This window comes from Cervus canadensis, chromosome 6, assembly GCF_019320065.1.
Source record: "Cervus canadensis isolate Bull #8, Minnesota chromosome 6, ASM1932006v1, whole genome shotgun sequence".
Lineage (NCBI taxonomy): Eukaryota > Metazoa > Chordata > Mammalia > Artiodactyla > Cervidae > Cervus > Cervus canadensis.
Genome location: NC_057391.1, coordinates 54,843,836 through 54,863,886, shown reverse-complemented (window position 1 = coordinate 54,863,886; position 20,051 = coordinate 54,843,836). Strand labels below are relative to the sequence as shown.

The 20,051-nt window shown below is 42.1% G+C and overlaps 1 protein-coding gene and 1 pseudogene across 2 annotated transcripts in view; both read left to right on the top strand.

The window, feature by feature from the left end:
- GLDN (gliomedin) overlaps nt 1–3,633 on the top strand; it is a 56,357-nt gene extending 52,724 nt beyond the window's left edge. For both annotated transcript variants that reach the window (XM_043471992.1, XM_043471991.1), the window contains 2 exons: nt 196–346; nt 3,109–3,633. In XM_043471992.1, coding sequence (XP_043327927.1) covers nt 196–346; nt 3,109–3,586 — 629 coding nt within the window. In that variant the 3' untranslated portion in view covers nt 3,587–3,633. The remainder of the gene's footprint in view (nt 1–195; nt 347–3,108) is intronic.
- Nucleotides 3,634–12,396: 8,763 nt separating this feature from the next.
- Nucleotides 12,397–15,364, top strand: LOC122444297 (annotated as a pseudogene).
- The last annotated feature ends 4,687 nt before the right edge of the window (nt 15,365–20,051 follow it).

Here is a 20,051-nt window from a genome sequence, read left to right as displayed (position 1 = left end):
ACTCTGATTACTGTGTTCAAAAGATGATTCAGGAATCCACGGAAGAGAATTGGCCTTAGGGTTTGGGAGCCTGGGATCTTGAAACTGGACAAGGACCCTTGCAGGATGTCTGACTCTCACCTTCCATCCTTTTACCCCTCCTTCCCCCACTCACCTCCAAGCTGTGACTGCCTTTCCCTGGCTTCCCTCCTACAGGCATCAGGGTGAAGGAATTTGAAGACCAGCCCTCGCTGCGGAACGGCAGTTACACGCTCATCCACCTCCCGTACTATTTCCACGGCTGTGGTCACACTGTTCACAACAACTCTCTCTACTACCACAAGGGAGGCTCCAACACCATCGTGAGGTGAGTCCTTCAGGGCCCCGCTGCCCCTCTTCACCCATCCCAGCAAGCACCTACTGTGTGTGGCGCTTTAGTCATACTTCAGCTACTTAGGGGAAGGGACTGTGGGTCTACCCTCTTTATGTTCCCGGGGCCTGGCGCACAGCCAGAGGTCAGTCAGGGTTTGCTGACTGAATGAACCGCAGGCCACGAGGAGTGGGCCCCACTGCATTTATTGCTGGTCTGGAACCAAGTGAAAGGTCAGGGCCAGGGAGAAGGAGGCCGGGAGCAACAGGGGGCGGAAGCTTTCTCATCCTTTGGGAAAGAAAGAGCAGAATCTAGACCTCCCTCTAGCAGGAAGGTGTCACACCCTCAAATCGGTTTTGTTCTGAAAACTGTTGGGTGTGAAGAATTTCATGTCACAGCTGAGATCTCTGAGGACTAGAGACTGCAAGGCCTTAGGTGGTTCTGTCATCCTGACAGAGCCCTCACCAAGCCGCCTCCCCTGCGCCCTCCATTTTCCCATGGGCAGGAGAGGCGGCCACCCAGGTAGTCGGGGCCCAGGACAGCAGCCCAGGTTTCCTGGCTCTGCATAAGAATTGCTAAAGGTTGTCTGCATGGCTCAAGAAGAAATCAAGTGCTGGGCTTTAGAGGCAGAAGTGGTCATCTTGGGCAAATCAAGGGAGCAGTGAACTCAATCAAGTTCCAACCCTCCCACCTACTTATTTGTGACCTCGGAGGAGAGACACCACTTCCGGTGACTTCCGTGTCCTCACTACAAATGGAAAGGTGGATGAGAACCTCTGCAGACCTCCAACTGTACTCCCATTGGAAATGACATTTCCAGTGTTATGAAAGCCATGGTCCTCATCATTCCAAACAAGAGACTTGTATCTTGAGGGAGAACTGGATTCCTTCATGGGCATGGGCTTGCTAGTACATCATGCGGTTAAACCAGCCACATTAGACACACATGTCAGCCGTGGCTGGAGGCACCCCGTCCTGTGCCTCTGCACCACCCCCCATCCTGGGCTCCCTCACTGCCTCGTCACCTCCTGGCTACCTCATCTAGACAGAATCTTGCTCTAAAAGAAAAAGATAACTGAGCCGCCACCCATTCAGAAGCCTTCTCTCCCCACACACACTGCTTTCTGTGACCTTTGTTCTCATTTTTCAGCCCTGTGGCTCCCTGCATGTGCTTGTGTGCTAAGTCGCTTCAGTTGGGTCCGACTCTTTGTGACCCCATGGACTGTAGCCCACCAGGCTCCTCTGTCCATGGGGTTCTCTAGGCAAGAATACTGGAGTGGGTTGCCATGCTATCCTCCAGGGAATCTTCCCGACCCAGAAATCCAACACAGATCTCTTTTGTCTCCTGCACTGGCAGGCGGGGTCTTTACTACTAGGAAGTCCTGTGGCTCCCATATGTGTAGGGCCACCCAGGTGGCACAGTGGTAAAGAATCCACCTGCCAAACAGGTTCATTCAAAGCTGGTTTGATCCCTGGGTTGGGAAGATCCCCTGTAGAAGGGAATGGCTACCCACTCCAGTATTCTTGCCTAGAGAATCCCATGGACAGAAGAGGCTGGTGGGCTACAGTCCATGGGGTCACAAAAGAGTCAGACATGACTGAGCAACTGAGAGCAGTTACGTGAGGTGTTCTGGGGTGAATGAGCCCCAGAGGAGGATTGGCCACCCTAAGAAAGAGTGGCTTCTAATGACACGAAGCCTGTGTGAGGCACTGGTTAGAACAACTATACTGGGGCCCTGCTCCAGTGCCTGGCTACAGTCTGGGAGGAGAATCAGAGGCAGACTGGAATTAGACCCTTTTTTGCTGGAAGAGACGAGCCTCATCAAGAAAAGCAACTGTCGGTGCCAGTGCTAGAACGGCAGTCCTGAATCCCTGGCATTCAGAGGAAGGGGAGCCCTGAGAGCAGAGATGGGCAAGAAAGACCTTCTCAAGCCCGCACTCTTTGTCTAGTTTCTTTTCAAGCTTACTTCAGGATTTCCTAACTGGCTTCAAGCTTGCTGTACTCCAGTGCATACCCGCAGCTTCGCACCTGTCACAGTTCTGCTGCTCGATGGCGCCCTCTAGTGCTTTTCTTTTCGCCTTGAGTCCCTGAATTTTTATTCCTGAAGCTGAATCAAAATCCACTTTTGCTATGATGTAGATTTGGAGTCCAAATCAAACAGCCTCCAGGAGCTGAGGGGCCTGGGGTTTCACGCCATCACTTCATTGATCTACTTGCTTACCAAAGAAAGAAAAGTGACTTCACAGCCGTGACTTTGCTACTTCACTTCTCTGCTGCTGACTTCCTTCACTGAGCCTGCTGTGAAATTTTTGTCTTAAAACTCCTGCTTGGAGTAGAGGAATCACCCCCAAACTTGGAGGTCAAAAGCCTGAATTTAAACTGCATACTGTATTCCTGAGCTGGTCACATCTCCTTTTCTCATTAGTAAAATGAAATGACAGACTAGATTATCTTTTAAGGCCCCTTGCAGCTTTGAGAGGGCATATCAGGAGGTCAGCAGGCACCTGAGGATTCAGGAAGTGAAGGACTTTTACCAGGGTCACATGGTTAGGAGGTGGACACTGAGATGTAGTCACCAGCCTCTGCATTCTCACTGCTCACGGTGTTGCAGATGTAATAGCAGAATGAGCACCTGGCACTAGAAATGCAGAATCCCAGGCCCCACCCTAGTTTAACAGAGGAGCCTAAAAACCACCCTTGTCCATAAAAATGGTGTCTCATATTTACTTTGTTTTTTTTTTTTTTTTACACATTTAAGGTTTGAATTTGGCAAAGAAACATCCCAAACTCTGAAGCTTGAAAATGCCTTGTATTTTGATCGAAAATACCTCTTTGCAAATTCCAAGACATACTTCAATTTAGCTGTAGATGAAAAGGGCCTTTGGATTATCTATGCTTCCAGCGCGGACGGCTCAAGCATCCTTGTCGCACAGCTGGAGGAGAGGACCTTCTCCGTGGTGCAGCACATCAACACCACGTACCCCAAGTCCAAGGCCGGCAACGCCTTCATTGCCCGAGGGATCCTCTATGTCACTGACACCAAGGATACGAGGATAACGTTTGCCTTTGATCTGTTAGGAGGGAAGCAGATCAATGCAAACTTTGCTCTGAGAACTTCCCAGTCTGTTCTTGCCATGTTATCATACAATATGAGAGACCAGCATTTGTATTCTTGGGAAGATGGCCATTTAATGCTTTATCCCGTACAGTTTCTGTCAGCTGCATTACACCAGTGACAGGAAGCATTCTGTTCCCCTCAGTAAATTTCAGCTGTTCTCTGGTACCATGTGTGTCCCAATAGGAAACTTGTCTTTAAGGGCGGTCAGGTAATTAGCTGTCATAATCTCACAACACGGGTGCTTATGTGGTGTTTCCCCTTTAATTCTGACTCTGTAGGGGAAATAACAGACCGGAACTCACAAATGGCTGGCATTTGGTGATTCCTTCAGAAACTAGCTGGGCAAGTTACCTCTCCCTCTTTAGGTCTTGTTTTTCCCCACTGGTAACGTGAAAGGGCTGGCTAAAATGATTGGTAAGATTTCCTTACCTGTAGGGAATTCTGTGATTCTTAGCTGTTGCTACTCTCGCAACTTTTACGTATTTGGTTTTGGATTTTATTTTTGGCTTTTAGCCATGGCTGAGCAGATTTACCTCCGAGTTGATCAGCCTGGTGGCCTGAGCAATGAATTCCTTAGTTCCGACTTATGTTTATTGTCTTGGAAGCTGCACTGACCCTTTAAGGCTGTTGAGGTACCTTATTACCCCTAACTTATTAGCTTTCTCTGCATCTTCACCTGCCACCAGAGCGTCAGAGTGGGCATCATCCTCAGCTCCTGATTACCACGCCAAAATTAGCCAAAGCAGGAATAGCTGCCTGCATTGAAGCAGAAACAGGCACTTCTGGGTTCCTGTCCATTTCTGACCATGCTGATCTGCAGCTCGGCTCGTAAACGTTGAATCTGCAGGTCTTGCAGAGTCTTTCTGCCCTAGATCTGGATCGGTTCTCAGAGTAAATACTGTGCAAGTGGACATTAATCCAGTGAGAACCTTGAGAGACACTTTGCAGTTTTCAGAAGAAAGGTGCCATTCGTGGTTATTATCTAGAACAGGGATTGGCAAACTGTGACCCGTGGGCCAAACACAGCCCATTGTCTGTTTCTGTAAATAAAGTTTTATTCAACACAGTCAGAGGCATTTGCGTATTATCACAGTCACAGGCGTATTATAGTCTGTGACTACTTTTGCTATACCCTGGCAGAGTTGAATTACTGCAAGAAAGTTGAGGAACAGCTCCTCAAACCTAAAACATTTACTTTCTGGCCCTTTACAGCAATAGTTTGCCAACCCCTGATCTAGAATATTAAAGTGAGCCTGATTCTTAGAAGGGCTTATTCACCTGAGCCTGTTCATTATATATATATTTTTTGTTTCAGACTAAAAAGTGGTCATTTATATGCTTTGAGTTTATGGTAAAGGGCAAGGGTGAAAACAGCATAAAATTAAGACTCCCCCCCAAAAAAGCAGTTAATGAACTGTTCTTACCCTAGTGTAGTTTTCCTTTTTAATATATGTTATCTGGCTTTTTTCTCCTTGTGACTTTTTTAAAAATTTTAATTGGCAGATAATTACTTTATAACTACCCAAATATAGTTTTAAAGAATGTGATCTGGTCCCTTTGGATGCCAGGAGAAAATCCAGTTTAACTTGCTCCTAGTTCAGTTCAGTCACTCAGTCGTGTTCAACTCTTTGCAACCCCATGGACTGCAGCATCCAGGCTTCTCTGTCCATCACTAACTCCCAGAGCTCACTCAAACTCAGGTCCATTGAGTCGGTGATACCATCCCACCATCTCATCCTCTCTTGTCCCCTTCTCCTCCTGCCTTCAGTCTTTCCCAGAATCAGTCTTTTCTAAGGAGTCAGTTCTTCACATCAGGTGGCCAAAGAATTGGAGCTTCAGCTTCAACATCAGTCCTTCCAATGAACACCCAGGGCTGATCTCCTTTAGGATGGACTGGTTGGATCTCCTTGCAGTCCACGGGACTCTCAAGAGTCTTCTCTAATACCACAGTTCAAAAGCATCAATTCTTTGGTGCTCAGCTTTCTTTATGGTCCAACTCTCACATCCATACATGACTACTGAAAAAACCATAGCTTTGACTAGATGCACCTTTGTTGGCAAAGTAATGTCTCTGCTTTTTAATATGCTGTCTAGGTTGGTCATTGCTTTTCTTCCAAGGAGCAAGCATTTTTCAATTTTATGGCTGCAGTGACTGTCTGCAGTGATTTTGGAGCCCAAGAAAATAAAGTCTCTCACTGTTTGCATTGCTTCCCCATCTATTTGCCATGAAGTGATGGGACCAGATGCCATGATCTTAGTTTTCTGAATGTTGAGTTTTAAGTCAACTTTTTCACTCTCCTCTTTCACTTTCATCAAGAGGCTCTTTAGTTCTTCTTTGCTTTCTGCCATAAGGGTGGTATGATCTGCATATCTGAGGTTATTGATATTTCACCCGGTAATCTTGATTCCGGCTTTTGCTTCATCCAGCCCAGCATTTTGCATGATGTATTCTGCATATAAGTTAAATAAGCAGGGTGACAATATACAGCCTTGACGTACCCCTTTCCCAGTTTGAAACCAGTCTGTTGTTCCATGTCCAGTTCTAACTGTTGCTTCCTGATCTGCATACAGGTTTCTCAAGAGGCAGGTCAGGTGGTCTGGTATTCCCATCTGTTGAAGAATTTTCCACAGTTTGTGGTGATCCACACAGTCAAAGGCTTTGGCATCATCAATAAAGCAGAAGTAGATGTTTTTCTGGAATTTTCTTGCTTTCTCTATGATACAACAGATGTTGGCAATTTGATCTCTGGTTCCTCTGCCTTTTCTAAATCCAGCTTGAACATCTGGAAGTTCACAGTTCACGTACTGTTAAAGCCTGGCTTGAAGAATTTTGAGCATTACTTTACTAGCGTGTGAGATGAGTGCAATTGTGCGGTAGTTTGAACATTCTTTGGCATTGCCTTTCTTTGGGATTGGAATGAAAACTGACCTTTTCCAGTCTGGTGGCCACTGCTGAGTTTTCCAAATTTGCTGGCATATTGAATGCAGCACTTTAACATCATCTTCTTTTAGGATTTGAAATAGTTCAGCTGGAATTCCATCACCTCCACTAGCTTTGTTCGTAGTGATGCTTCCTAAGGCCCACTTGACTTCATACTACAGGATGTCTGGCTCTAGGTGAGTGATCACACCATCGTGGTTATCTGGGTCATTAAGATCTTTTCATATAGTTCTTCTGTGTACTTGCTCCTACATGCCCTTAAATACACATATTTTCTGCCAACTCGGTTCTTCAAACATCCTTCAGCCCAACGCCGAGGTCCAGGCAGGGCCGCCGAGAGTAGAGAGGAGTCCTGCAGTCAGGAAGGAGACCTAAGGGAAATACTTAGGTAAAGATTTTTCAGCAATTTGCCCTCACTGAGTACATGTATGTGTTAGGGGAGCTTCTCAAACTTTTTCACTAGAGCCTCATCGATTCTCAGTGGCCCTGAGTCCTGGTTTTATACCTTACTAGTGGAAGCATTTTAAATTTCAGGGGATGTGCAGATTGAAATATTTGAGTCTCCACACCCCCTGAATAAACCTAGGCAGCTATGAGGGAATTTGTTGTTGCTGTGTTCTCAAAATAATGGGTATTTGAAACTTTTCTCCCCACTTTTTAATGAGATTGGTTATGTCATGTCATCACAGCTTTTTAAAAAAATGTCTTCTTCAGATTCATGTTTTATAACAAAGTAGAGTTTCATGTTCAAGATCAATGTGTTTAATATGTGCTACTCTTATAGTATTTAAAAATATATGTTGGCTGTTTCTGGACACAGGGGACCTGAATATGTATATAATTTCATAGTGATGATTATAATAGTAATATATACAATACTAACTGTACATACAGTAACAACCAAAAGAGGTTAGTTATTTAATTAGCCCATATTTCTTTTAGAAAAAATTTTAGAAACCCCAGTCTTGGTATTTTATTTATCTTGGCACCCTTAACTGTTGGTAAGGAATCATATACTCACTGCTAGACACGTATAGATTGGGATTTCTTGCTCTCTCTCTCTTTTTTTTTTTTTTTGCTATGGCAGAGTAATATAAGGACAACTGAGTTTGACCAACAAACAGAAATTAGTAATTTCATAATAGGGTTGAAAAGTTTGTCTTTACAGAGTGAAAAGAATTCAGATTTTACTCAGTGCTTGATTTTAAAAAAAGGTTTGAACTCATTGCTAAAATAGAATGTACCGGCTAATGTTTTTAAGTCAAGATATCATTTTAGCAGTTTACATTGACGCTTATAAGCAAAGTTACTTTAAAGCACTTTCCAAACATTTGCACTTCTGATGTCAGAATCAAACCAGATAATTCCCTAATTCTTTAATCTAAAGCAGATAACTTCCCACCAGAGAGTAAATAAAACCATCCCTCTCAACCTCAGAAGTTGGGTGGACCCCATTTCAAAGCATCTTCTTGCAAACTGATATTGTGTCCTATCATTTAGCCCAGGTGTTATGACAAAGAAAGGGTCCTGGGAGGAAAGTTTTAAAATGAGGAGTTCTGATCTTAGGTACCTCCGCAGTCTGTTACCTTCCAAGGTTGCAAGATAAAAAGTCAAACAAGACACTAAAATTCTTAAAGAACCAGGTGTCTTTTTCTAACTGCACTGACTACATTTTGACTGTGGCTAGATGGCAATGGCACCCCACTCCAGTACTCTTGCCTGGAAAATCCCATGGATGAAGGAGCCTGGTAGGCTGTAGTCCATGGGGTCGCTGAGTGTCAGACATGACTGAGCGACTTCCCTTTCACTTTTCACTTTCATGCATCGGAGAAGGAAATGACAACCCACTCCAGTGTTCTTGCCTGGAGAATCCCAGGGGCGGGGGAGCCTGGTGGGCTTCTGTCTATGGGGTCACACAGAGTTGGACACGACTGAAGCGACTTAGCAGCAGCAGCAGCAGATGATCACAGACGATCTAAAGGAGAAGTTCATAACTGAGCTTTTCAGTTTTCATGCAGCTGCTATGACCTGGTGAACCACATCATTAAAAGCCATAATTTCCAATCTGTAACCACAGATTCTAAGCTATTCTGAGCAACGAATGGATCATGGTGAAAGTATCTTTTTTGGTTGTAATTTATTTAACTTTAATTAGTCAATAAAAATAATCATTGCTGAACATAATCACATGTTGAAACAAGTGTACTGTTATTATTACCTCATGTTAATTTATACATAATGTTTAGAAGAAAAAATAACCAAAAACCAGTATTGTGGTAGAATTATATTAATATTTTTTGCTCCTCTATTCAGACACTCACAGTTTGCTGGCTCCTTCTGAGTACTGAAAAAAGTCATTAATATGGATTGTTTTCTCTATCAGAAAACATGAAAAATGTGCAACTAGTTACTAAAACTAGATACGTACAGATGTAAGTGCAATGAAGATTTGTTAGTTTATTGGCTTAGTTTAGGCAACTAAAAAGGACATGATGTTACATGCTAAACGTAGAAGGAATTTTAAAAATTGGATTTGTGTGAATTTGGGCAAGTCTCAATCCCTCAGAAGCTCTGTGTCACCTGTAAAATGTGGATAGTACTACTTACCTCCTTTGGTTTTTCCATGTGAAATGAAAAGTGCTCTAAAAATTATACGATTCTTGATAAATCATAAGTGGTATTTTTATATTTCAAACCTACAGGGAACAAGAGTGACGCTGTTATTCTTTCAGCCTTAATCAGGGGCTGCCGAGCTGAGTGAGAGGTATGCAGCATCAACAGTGTCTCTCTGCTGGTCTGTATGATTAGGGAGTTAACACTTCATGTCACCAAAAAAATGGTCCCTTAGTCATGCAACAAATTTACAGTAAAACCACCCTCAAATCATGAAAAAAAAATTCAAGGACCCCACTGTTTGGACCTAGAGAACTTCTTTATAACCTTCCCCAGAAGAGTCTCTGTTCCTGACAGGCCCAGGCATGCACTGCTGATGTCTTTTGTCATTAAAATAATACAAAGCAAAAAAGAAAAAAGTCCTCAGAGAAAATAGCCTTTCCCCTTTACCTGGACCATTCAGACTTTGCATGGGATGCTAACATATCCAGTTTTATAGCTGTTCACTGTAAGATTTAAAATAAGAAAGAAATTAACCTGTCTCCCTACTTTCCCCTCCAAATGATCTGTCATGATCAGCCTCAAAAACTGAGCCACTTGAACAGTGGTTGTTAAACTACTTTCTAAAAATCTAAAAAAATTAATTCTAAAATTGCTAAAGTCTTGTGTCTAGCAATATGGTTTGGTTAGTGTTCCAAATTCATTTGCCAAGAAGCCACATACATAATCACAGGATTACAAAAGGTCGACACTAGATAGAACCTTCACATAAAAACCACTCCAAGTTTCTCATTTTAAAGCCTAGAAAAGTGAACTCAGAGAAGTTTCACCTAACGTCACAGCTTAAGTATCATGGTGAAGATAAGACATTTTTCCCTAACTTTATGATCATGGTTTCCACCTTACTCAGACATGTCCAAGAGAAGGATCTGGTCTGTGGGAAAAGACAGTAATTAACTTTGAAGATTTTTTTCAAAAGGCATTCCTTTTAAAAAAGCTGTATCTAGAGGAATTTGCCAATTTAAGCCCAGTCAGGCATAGAACACTCCCCAGCAAAGAATTCCCCCACAGTCGTCACCTTCCAAGAGGTAGATGAGAAAGCTGGCACAGCACTGCTTGTTACTCTAAAAATTGCCTCACCATTGGACAAACCTTCCTGCCCAGTTTTAGAGACATCAATGTAACTGCTGCTGGTGCTCACCATCTATGAGTCATGGTCTCCTCTAGGCAATAGAACACGTTATTTCATTATTTTACTTGATCGTTATTTCACTTGAGCATCATAGATGCTCAAATGGAAAAGTCCTTCTTGTTGTTTTTCAGTTGCTAAGTTGTGTCTGACTCTTTGCGACCCCATGGACTGCAGCATGCCAGGTTTCCCTGTCCTTCACAATGTCCCAGAGTTTGATCGAGCTCATGTCCATTGATACCCTTCTTAAATATCATTTACTCTCTCTGGTCAATGTTTTAATCCTCTCTCCAAGCATGGTAAACGCTGTGATATATCCAGTACATGGATTCCACGTCAGGAAAGACTTTCTGCCCCTGGTGCTGGGAGTGCTGTCAGCAAATAGCCTTCAGCTGTCAGACCCTTCAGGATTTGCCTTGTCTGCAGAGATTTGCTTCATCCAGGAAGCACCTCCTCATCCAGTGATGGATCAGTGTGAGTATAAAGGCTTGGACAACTCAGCCCAACTCAGAACTGCTGTAAAGGGCCATTCTAGTACCAGAGATCCCCATAGCTCAGCCAGACCTGTCACTAGGCCTGCATCACAGACTTTTCTTTCTGCTATCCTGCTTCCTTCTCCTCCAGTCCTCCCAAAGGTATTGACAGTAAGGGCACTGTTTAATGACACCCTGCTAACTAAGCTCCATCTCAGAATTTGCTTCCCGAGGAACCTGTTATAGAGTTGCCAGGTGAAATGCAGGTTGCCCAGCTAAACTTTAGTTTCAGATAAAGAACAAAAATTTTTAAATATAAATATGGCACAGGATATACTTATACTTGGGGCTTCCCAGATGGTTCAGTGGGTAAAGAATCTGCCTGTAATGCAGGACACGTGGGTTCAATCCCTGAGTCAGGAAGATCCCCTGGAAAAGGAAATGGCAACACACTCCAGTATTCTTGCCTGAGAAATCCCATAGACAGTCCATGGTTACAGTCCAAAGAGTTGCAAAGAATCAGACATGACTGAGCAACTAAGCACATAATTACACTAAAAGTTTTATTTATCCAAAATTCATAATTTAACTGGGAGCACTGTATTTATATTTGCTAAATCTGGCACCCCTAACCTGAAGTGGTCCCAGGAAGAAGCCGCTGATTTACCTTTGAAGCTGAATCATCCACCACCCTGTTTGTAAAAGGGACCTCATGGCTGATAGTAGATCGAGCAAAAATTGCCAGTGAGACAAGATGGTCCAATCGTTAAAGCTTTCATTGGTGGGAAACTGGAATGGTGTAGCAGAGGAAAGGAATGCATCAGCTAGTGTTATGTATCAGGTGTTAGAGATCATGAAGAAACAGGGAATCAGGTGGCTCTTGCTAAGGAAAAAAGATAATAAACAGGTGAGAGCAATTGCCAACCGAAAGCTCCGTGGAAAGCCCAGGGCCTCCTTAACAGCACACAAAGAGGCTCTTGACTCCTGCAGTGGAAGGCAGAGAAAGCTAAAGACCAGACCGCGGACTTGAAGATCAGCTCCAAAGAAGCTTTTTGCCAAGCTCCAAAGAAAATTAAACTCCCAACAAAAGAAGGTCGCCACACCAAGGTGAGGACCTGGCCAGGAAGAGGTTGGGACTCTGCTATTTGGGATGGGGCTATCTGGGTCGGCCGTTTCCAAGTTGCCGTTTGTGGTCATTTAGAAATAATGGGGAAATTCAAGGATGCATTAGATCAAGTTTGTTGGCAAATTTATTTTCTGTAAAAGGCTTGATAATAAATATTTTAGGTTCTGTGGTCCACACCATCTCTGTTGCAACTCCTGAATTCTGCTGCTGTGGCTAAAAAACTCACGAACAATAGGTCAATGAGTGAGCATGGCTGATTCCAACACAGATTTGTTTATGGATGCTGACATTTGCATTTTATCATTTTATGTGTCACAAAATGGTTTTAACTATTCTTTTTAAAGATGACTTTTTAAAAAGTCTGTTTTTGTCTGTGCTAGGTCTTCATTGCTGTGCACGGGCTTTCTCTAGTTGTGGCGAGCAGGAACTACTCTTCCTCGCAGTGCACAGGTTTCATATTGCAGTGTTTCTCTTGTTGTGGAGCATGGGCTCGAGGCCCATGGGCTTCAGTAGCTGTGGTTCACAGGCTTAGCTGCGCCGCGAAGTGTGGAATTTTTCTGGACCAGGGATTCTTTACCACTGGACCACCAGAGAAGTCCTGGTTTTAACTATTTAAAAATGTAAAAACCATTCTTAGCTTATAGACTGCACAAAAAAAGGTGTGGGCTGGATTTGACCTACACCTAGTTTCAGGTTACTGAAACCTGATATAATTTCATGATTTATAATAAGAAATATATTTTGGTCTTTGTCTACTTTCTGGCATAGACCTCAAAATTCCCTGTGATGAGAGCCATAAAAGTGTCTTTTGTTGTTAATGAAGTGACTTTTGGAAAGCCCCTAGGTGATATAAACACAGGGACTGGTTACCAGTATAACCAGCCATGATTAGAGGGTTGGAACTTTCAGTCCCACCCCAACCTCCAGGGAGGGGTGTGGAGTTGGAGGCTGAATCAGTCACCACTGGCAAATGATTTAATCAATCATGCCTGTATGATGAAAGTCTCCATAAAAACCCAAAAGGACACGGTTTGGAGAACTTCTAGGTTGGTGAACATGTGGAGATTTGGAGGTGGGGCAGGGGGGGAGTCATGAAAGTTCCAAGTCCTTTTTGTATGCCTTGCCCTATGCATCTCTTCCATCTGGCTATTCCTGAGTTTTATCGTTTTATAATAGTAATCTAGTAAGGAAAATGTTCCTCTGAATTCTGTGAGATGCTGTTGCAAATTAATCTCAACCAAGAAGGGAGTCGTCGGAACTTCAGAAGCACAGGAAACTACATGGACTTGGGTTTGGCGTCTGAAGCAGCAGTGCCTACTCCTCCTGTGTAGGTCTGAGCCCTTAGCCTGTGGGCTCTTGTGCTATCTCCAGGTAGATGATGTCAGAACTGAGTAGAATTTTAAGACACCAAGGAATATCCAAGAATTTTGTAGTGCGAGAAAACTCCCACACATCTGGTGTGAGAAGTACTCTGTTTTGTTGTAGTGTGAAAGTAAAAGAGAAAGCTAGAAAACGGAGTTTTCCCTTATTCACCTGGGTTAAGTCATGCTATCCCGAATGGTAATTTTTCTGTCTTACATATACATAGATCCACTCTTTTATATTCTTTTCCCATATAGGTCATTACAGAGTATTGAGTAGAGTGCTACCGTAGTAAGTCCTTATTATTTATCTATGTTCAAATGGCACTTATATTTAAGAACATTTTATTGCTAGAGGGTGGTCATTGTGTCAACTTAAAAATTGCTGCACAAACAGCACACAATACTTCATCTTCTCCAAAGGAATACCACGGTGGTTGGCGACGTCAGTGTCGTCAGAGTTCACGAGTGCTGGCTGTGAGATGTGTACCAGATGCTTCACATGTATTATCTGATATAATTCTCATAGAAAGTCCATAAGGTATAAATGTTATCCACCTTCTCCAGATTAAAAGATATTAAGAAACTCACTCTAACTCAGTTTGTAAATGGTGAAATTAAGATTCAAATTCGAGAAGTCAGAAACCAGAGCCCACACTGAGTAACTGCTCTTTGCTGCCTCTCAGAAGCCTAGGGGTGTGGTAGCGAAGTGTAGCTAGACTGCTCTAGGATTCCTCGCTGCTTCAGTTTCCTCGTCGGGCTTCCTAGCAGCAGCCTAGCAGAAAGGCAAGCAAAGATGTCTGAATATATTCGGGTAACCAAAGATGAAAATGACGAGCCCATTGGAATACCATCATAAAATGATGGGACAATGCAGCCCAGCTTCTAGGGGCACGTGGTCTGCACTACAGGAAGCCAGTGTCTCAGTATATGAGAGGTGTCCATCTGGTAGAAGGTATTCTGCGTGCCCCTAATGCTGGCTGAGGGAATCTGGTGTATGATGTCAACTATCACAACAATAACAAAAGAAAGATGGATACTTCATCAGCAGTGAACATGAAAAAAGTAGTCCAGAAATAGTGTTGGGTCTCCCATGGAAAACAACAGGATCTAAAAGAGTATTTTAGTACCTTTGGAGAGGTTCTTAGGGTTCAGGTCAAGAAAGATACTAAACCTGGTCATTCAGGGACTTCCTTGGTGGCCCAGTGGCTAAGACTCTGCACTCCCAATACAGAGGGCCTGGGTTCAATCTCTGTTCAGGGAATTATTAAATAGATCACACATGCCACAACTAAAAGTTCACATGCCGCAACTAATAAAACCCGACACAGCCAAATAAATGCATATTCTAAACACTGGTCATTTGAAAGGATTTGACTTTGTTCATTTTACGGAGTATGAAACCCAGGTGAAAGTCACGTCACAGCAACATGTGATAGATGGACAACAGTGTGACTGTAAACTTCCAAATTCTAATCAAAGCCCAGAGGAGCCTTTGGGAAGCAGAAAGGCGTTTACTGGGTGCTGTACAGAGGGCATGACTGCTGATGAGCTGTGGCAGTTCTTCTGCCAGTACGGGGAAGTGGTAGATGTCTTCAATCCCATGCTGTTCAGGGCTTTTGCCTTTGTTCCGTTTGCGGATGATCAGGTCGCCCAGTCTCTCTGTGAAGAGGACATGACCATTAAAGGAATCGGCACACATATATCCAAGGCTGAACTGCTGTCTGGTAGCAACAGACAGCAGTGGAAGATGTGGTGGTGATCCAGGTGGCTTTGGGAGTCAGGGCGGATTCAGTAGATCAGCAGTAGAGAGGGCGGAGCTGGTTTGGGAAATAAATCAGGTAGTAATATGGGCAGACGGAGGAATATTGGTGCTTTTAGCATTAGTCCAGCAATGATGGCTGCAGCCCAGGCAGCTCTGCACGGAGCTGGGGTATGATGGGCATGTTAGCCAGTCACCAGAACCAGCCAGACCTGTCAGGTCATGACCAAAGCCAAGGCAATGTGCAGAGGGAGCTGAGTCAGGCTTTTGGTACTGGAAATAACTTTTAGAGTGGTTCTAATTCAGGTGCAGCAATTGGTTGGAGAGCAGCATCAAATGCAGGGTCAGGCAGTGGTTTTAACGTAGGCTTTGGCCCAAGCATGGATTCTGAATCTTCTGGCTAGGGAATGTTGACATTGGGTTATGGTTAGTTGGTATAAACTGGTAGGAATTCAAATTTTTCTAAACGCATGGTAAGTATATTGTAAAAATACATATTTAAGAATTTTTTAAATTGGCTCCTTCAGTGTGGAGTATATTCAGCAGTATATCTGGCATTCTTCTTTAGAAAAAGAGCTAAAAGAATTTTTTAAGTTTTATTACATAAAGGGTTGAAGTATTGAGTGTTTGAAAGTGAACTGCTATTAACCTGATTGATAAACCAACACACTACGATTGATATCAAAATGTTTCTCCTGCAATATTTTATCCATGGACTTGTGAAGGGAATACTTTGCATGCTCAAAATGGAAACCATTGATTAGAACTACATTCTTTTATTCTTGTTTTCATTCGAACCCAACCATATCAATTTTTTTCCTTGGGAAATCTCCTCTTTAGAGAGCATGGTGTCACAGTGCTTGGTTCTTCTGTTTTTGTTTTTTTAACACTTGTCTCCCTTCATATACAAAAGTACAATACAAAGCCTTCATTTAATCTTTGCAGTTCATCTCATTTCAAATGTTTATGGAAGAAGCACTTTGCTGAAAGTAGTGCTGTAAATAATTCTACCATAGGAATACTTCTGTCCACATGCTTTCTCATTCAAGGATTCTCATCACGCCGCACAGGCTGCGTCTTTGATAGTAAGTGTCTCATTTTTATACACTATTCTTTATTTCATGAACTTGTGTCAACGCTGTGAATGCAAGCCTGTGATGTGGAACCAGAGGGCTGTTAGAACTTTTGAAACCTTGTGGGGGGTTGATGATGGTGCCAGTATGAGCGAGGAAAGGAGAGAGCGCGTGCAGAGATTTGGTGGTGCATAATGGATATTTTTTAACTTGGCAAGATGTGTCTCTAAGTCCTGTGGCTTTGGTAAGAGAGAGTGCTGAGAGCAGTGATAGCAAATAACATACAAATATTTTTTGCATTCAAAGGACATCTGCATCTGTTCGAAGACTTTTAGTTTTGTTCTTAGTTAACCTACGTTAGCTGAATGTGTTCAGTGAAACGATGTTTGTATTTCCCCTGCCTTTTTGTCACCTACTGTGAATGCTGTATGGTGTGTGTTCTCTTCTGTCACAGATCTGTAAGTGTGGTAGTGTGAACTGAAGCTGAGGGGCTGAGAACATGTGCTGAGCTTATGGTGTGCTTTACACGAGTACTTGGAAGCAGAGTTCACTAGTGACCTCAGTGTCTCCAAGGAAGGTGGAAGTTCTGATATCTGTTACTTACCCCTGAGAATGCTGTGTGCTGCAGCTCTGTCTCCTGTGCTTGGATGCTTTTTTTATAAGAGTTGTCAATGTTGGAAATTCTTAAATAAAACTGATCTAGGTAATAATGTGTATTTGGTTTGCAGCCCTGAATGCAAAGAATTCAAAGCAGTTAATTCTCCTTTTTTGACCCTTTTGAGATGAAATTTTCATGACCTTTCTTGCAATAGCTTATTTTGCTTCAAATAAACTTATTTGAAAAGTTGTCTAAAGTCAAATGGATTTATTACTTGTCATACATAGACAGCTGATACCCAGATTCAACTGCTATTTGTTCTTGCATTGCCCAAAGTGAAAAGTTTTTGTTTTGCTTTTACAAATCTAGTTTTTAATAAGTCTAGGTGACTGCAGCTAAAATGGTAAGCAGTACCCTCTAGCTTTTTCTTAGTGCCTCTGTGCATATGGGTGATGTTCTATTTGCATGGCCTATATAAACCTCCTTTGAGAAATCATGACTTCTAAAAATATTATTTGGAGGAGTGGGCAAAAAATGTTAATTATTTTAAAATGCTTTGTAGCAAAGCTTGTCAACTGAAATGCAAGGAATATCAGCACCTTTCTAGTTGGGGATTAATTGCAATAAGGATAAAGTAAAGAAACCATAAATTATCTTGTGCCTGAAATCTGTCAAGAAACCTGATAGCTTTAAGAACTAGCAAGGTGGGTTGTCTATCTGTGGAAGTGTTAAGTGAAATAGTCTTTGTCCTCCAAAGGTGAGGAAATAGAATAATATTGATAAAGGTGTAAACGTGTTAGTTGTTCAGTTGTGTCTGACTCTTTGCAACCCCATGGGCTACAGCCTGCCAGGCTTCTCTGTCCATGGAATTCTCCAGGCAAGAATACTAGAGTGGGTTGCCATTCCCTTCTCCACGGGATCTTCCCAACCCAGGGATCCAACACAGGCCTCCTGCATTGAAGGCAGATTCCTTTACTGCCTGAGCCACTAGAGAAGCGAACAATATTGATAAAATAGCTTACAAAACTCAGACACTCGAGATGCATTGTTAAGGATGTAAAAGCAATATATTGCTTCTCTATTGTACTTAAATTATAACTAACTTCTGTGAGAGTCGAGCTCCTTTTCTAATGGAAGAATGACAGTTTTTGTGTTGATAATTTACTTTTAATGCCCTTATCTAATTAGATTATGATAAATAAATTTGTCATTTTACAAGTTACATGTTTTAAAGTTTTATAAATGAAGCCATCCTTCAGACTTATGGTCACCACATTGTTTTATTCAGTTTCCTCAGTAAAAGGATCTTGCCTTGATTTAATTTTTTTCTGCATCTAAACTGCATGATTTCCAAACTTTGCACTATGTGATTTTTACATTTTAGCACTTGCACTATTATCCAGCAGAAGTAACATGGTAACACTTAAAATGATATTCAGGGACCTCCAAAGACTAAACAGACAAAACTTCAAAGAGCTCAGGGTAAGTTAACTTTGTCAAGGTCATGGTTTTAATCCCTCATTAACACTTAAGTAAATCTGGTTACTAGTCTTAGAAAGATTTGAATGTTGAGAACAACCATCTATTAGCATGTTTATGGTATGACATAGCTATTGGGTAGTTAATTATACATTACAAAAAAAATTTTTTTGAAGTTTAGAAGTAAACTATTTGGCAAAGATTTGTTTTTAAAGTGTATTTGGTTATCTAAATGCATTCATTCCAAAATCTTTTTCTGAACCAGTTGAATAAAAATTTTGTTGCCACCACAAAAAAAAAAAAAAAAAGAAAGAAAGAAAAGCCTAGGATCCCTCCCTTCTTTCTAGCTCCTTTGATCCTTCCAGTACAGTAGAAAGGCTAAAAGCACAGCTGCATGATAGCGGTTTGGCAAGTCCTTTCCTGTCTTATTTGGTTAGTCTCATTCCCAGGAGTCTGCAGATGAAATAAATAATGGCAACCCGCTTCATTTGGCAGAAGTAGCCATCTTTCTGTTTGATTTCTCTCTTTCTCTTTACCCTACTCCTCTTTTGCTCTAGATGTACTCTGGCTAATGTTAACGTAGGCCCTCCATCTTCCCTTTGGTTCCTATTAGAGGTACCGAGTCCAAACTCAATCTCTATGCCACACAGTCGCCAGGCCAAAAAATCCGAGCAAGGTATGGAGGCATGGAATACGACTTTAGTAGGAAAGCTGGCTGACTGAGACGATGGCAGACTAGTGTCTCAAAATGCCCATTTATCAGGGTCAGGATGCCAGGCTCTTTTATAGAACAGAGATGGTGGTGGGGGGCAGTGAGGAAATAAAGTAAAAAGGCAGAATGCAGAGGAAGAGGCAGTGAAGAAGCAAAGTAAAAAGGGGCAATCAGACTTGCAAAACAGCTCCAGGAACTGCCAATTTCTGAAAGGAATGTGTTAATCTGTTCTCTCCTGTAGGTAATCACAGATGTATAGGGTCAGATTATCTCCCTGTGAGCTGAGCAAAGACAATTTAGTCCAGCAGTCAGGCAGAAGGGCTGGGTTTTCTGAGGCACCGCATTATATATGATTATAATTACAACAGCACCAAAAAGCAAGTCAAAAACAGTTCCAACATGGAATCAGAATTGGATCTTCTCTGCAACTTTAGCATGGTATATCATTTCCATCCTTTTAATCTGTGAGTAGGAAGATACTCTGGAAAAGGAAATGACAACCTGCTCCAGTATTCTTGCCTGGAAAATTCCATTCACAGAGGATGCTGGTGTGCTACAGTTCATGGGGTTGCCAAAGAGTTGGACATGGGAGCACGTGTACTCAATACAGGACATCATACTAAAATATTTTTTTGTAGGCAGCATGTATTTAAGTTGTGGTTTTCCCCCAGTCTACTACTCCCTCTGAATTGAGGTACTTAAACAAGGGACTAGTAAACTATAGCCTGGCAGACAGCCTGTTTTTGTAAATAATAATTTATTGAAACATAACCACATCCATTTCTTTGGCTACTTTTATGGCTACAGCAAAACAGTTATGTAGTTGCAGCAGAGACTTCATAACTGGCAAAGGTAAACTATTTACCTTCTAGCCCTTTAAGAAAAGGTTTGCTGCTCTTTGGTTTACACCATTTACATCTAATGTACGATCAATAAGGCTGGTTTACATCTACCTTCTTGCTGTTGTCTAACGTGTCCTTTCTTCCCCTTTTCTCACTTGCTGCTGTCTTATGGACAAGTGAAAACTTTTTTATAGCTTCACGTTATTTTCTTTATTCATTTAGTAATTAGTTCTTTTTGTGTTATTTTACATTAGTTTATACTGTGTATCTTTATCACAGTCTGCCTTCAACAATACACTATTTTATACTCAATGTAAGAACTTTGACAACATACTTTCATTCCCCTTTCCTGGCCTTTTTGATATTGTTGTCATGTATTTCACCAGGACATATGTTATAAAACCAGAAATGTTT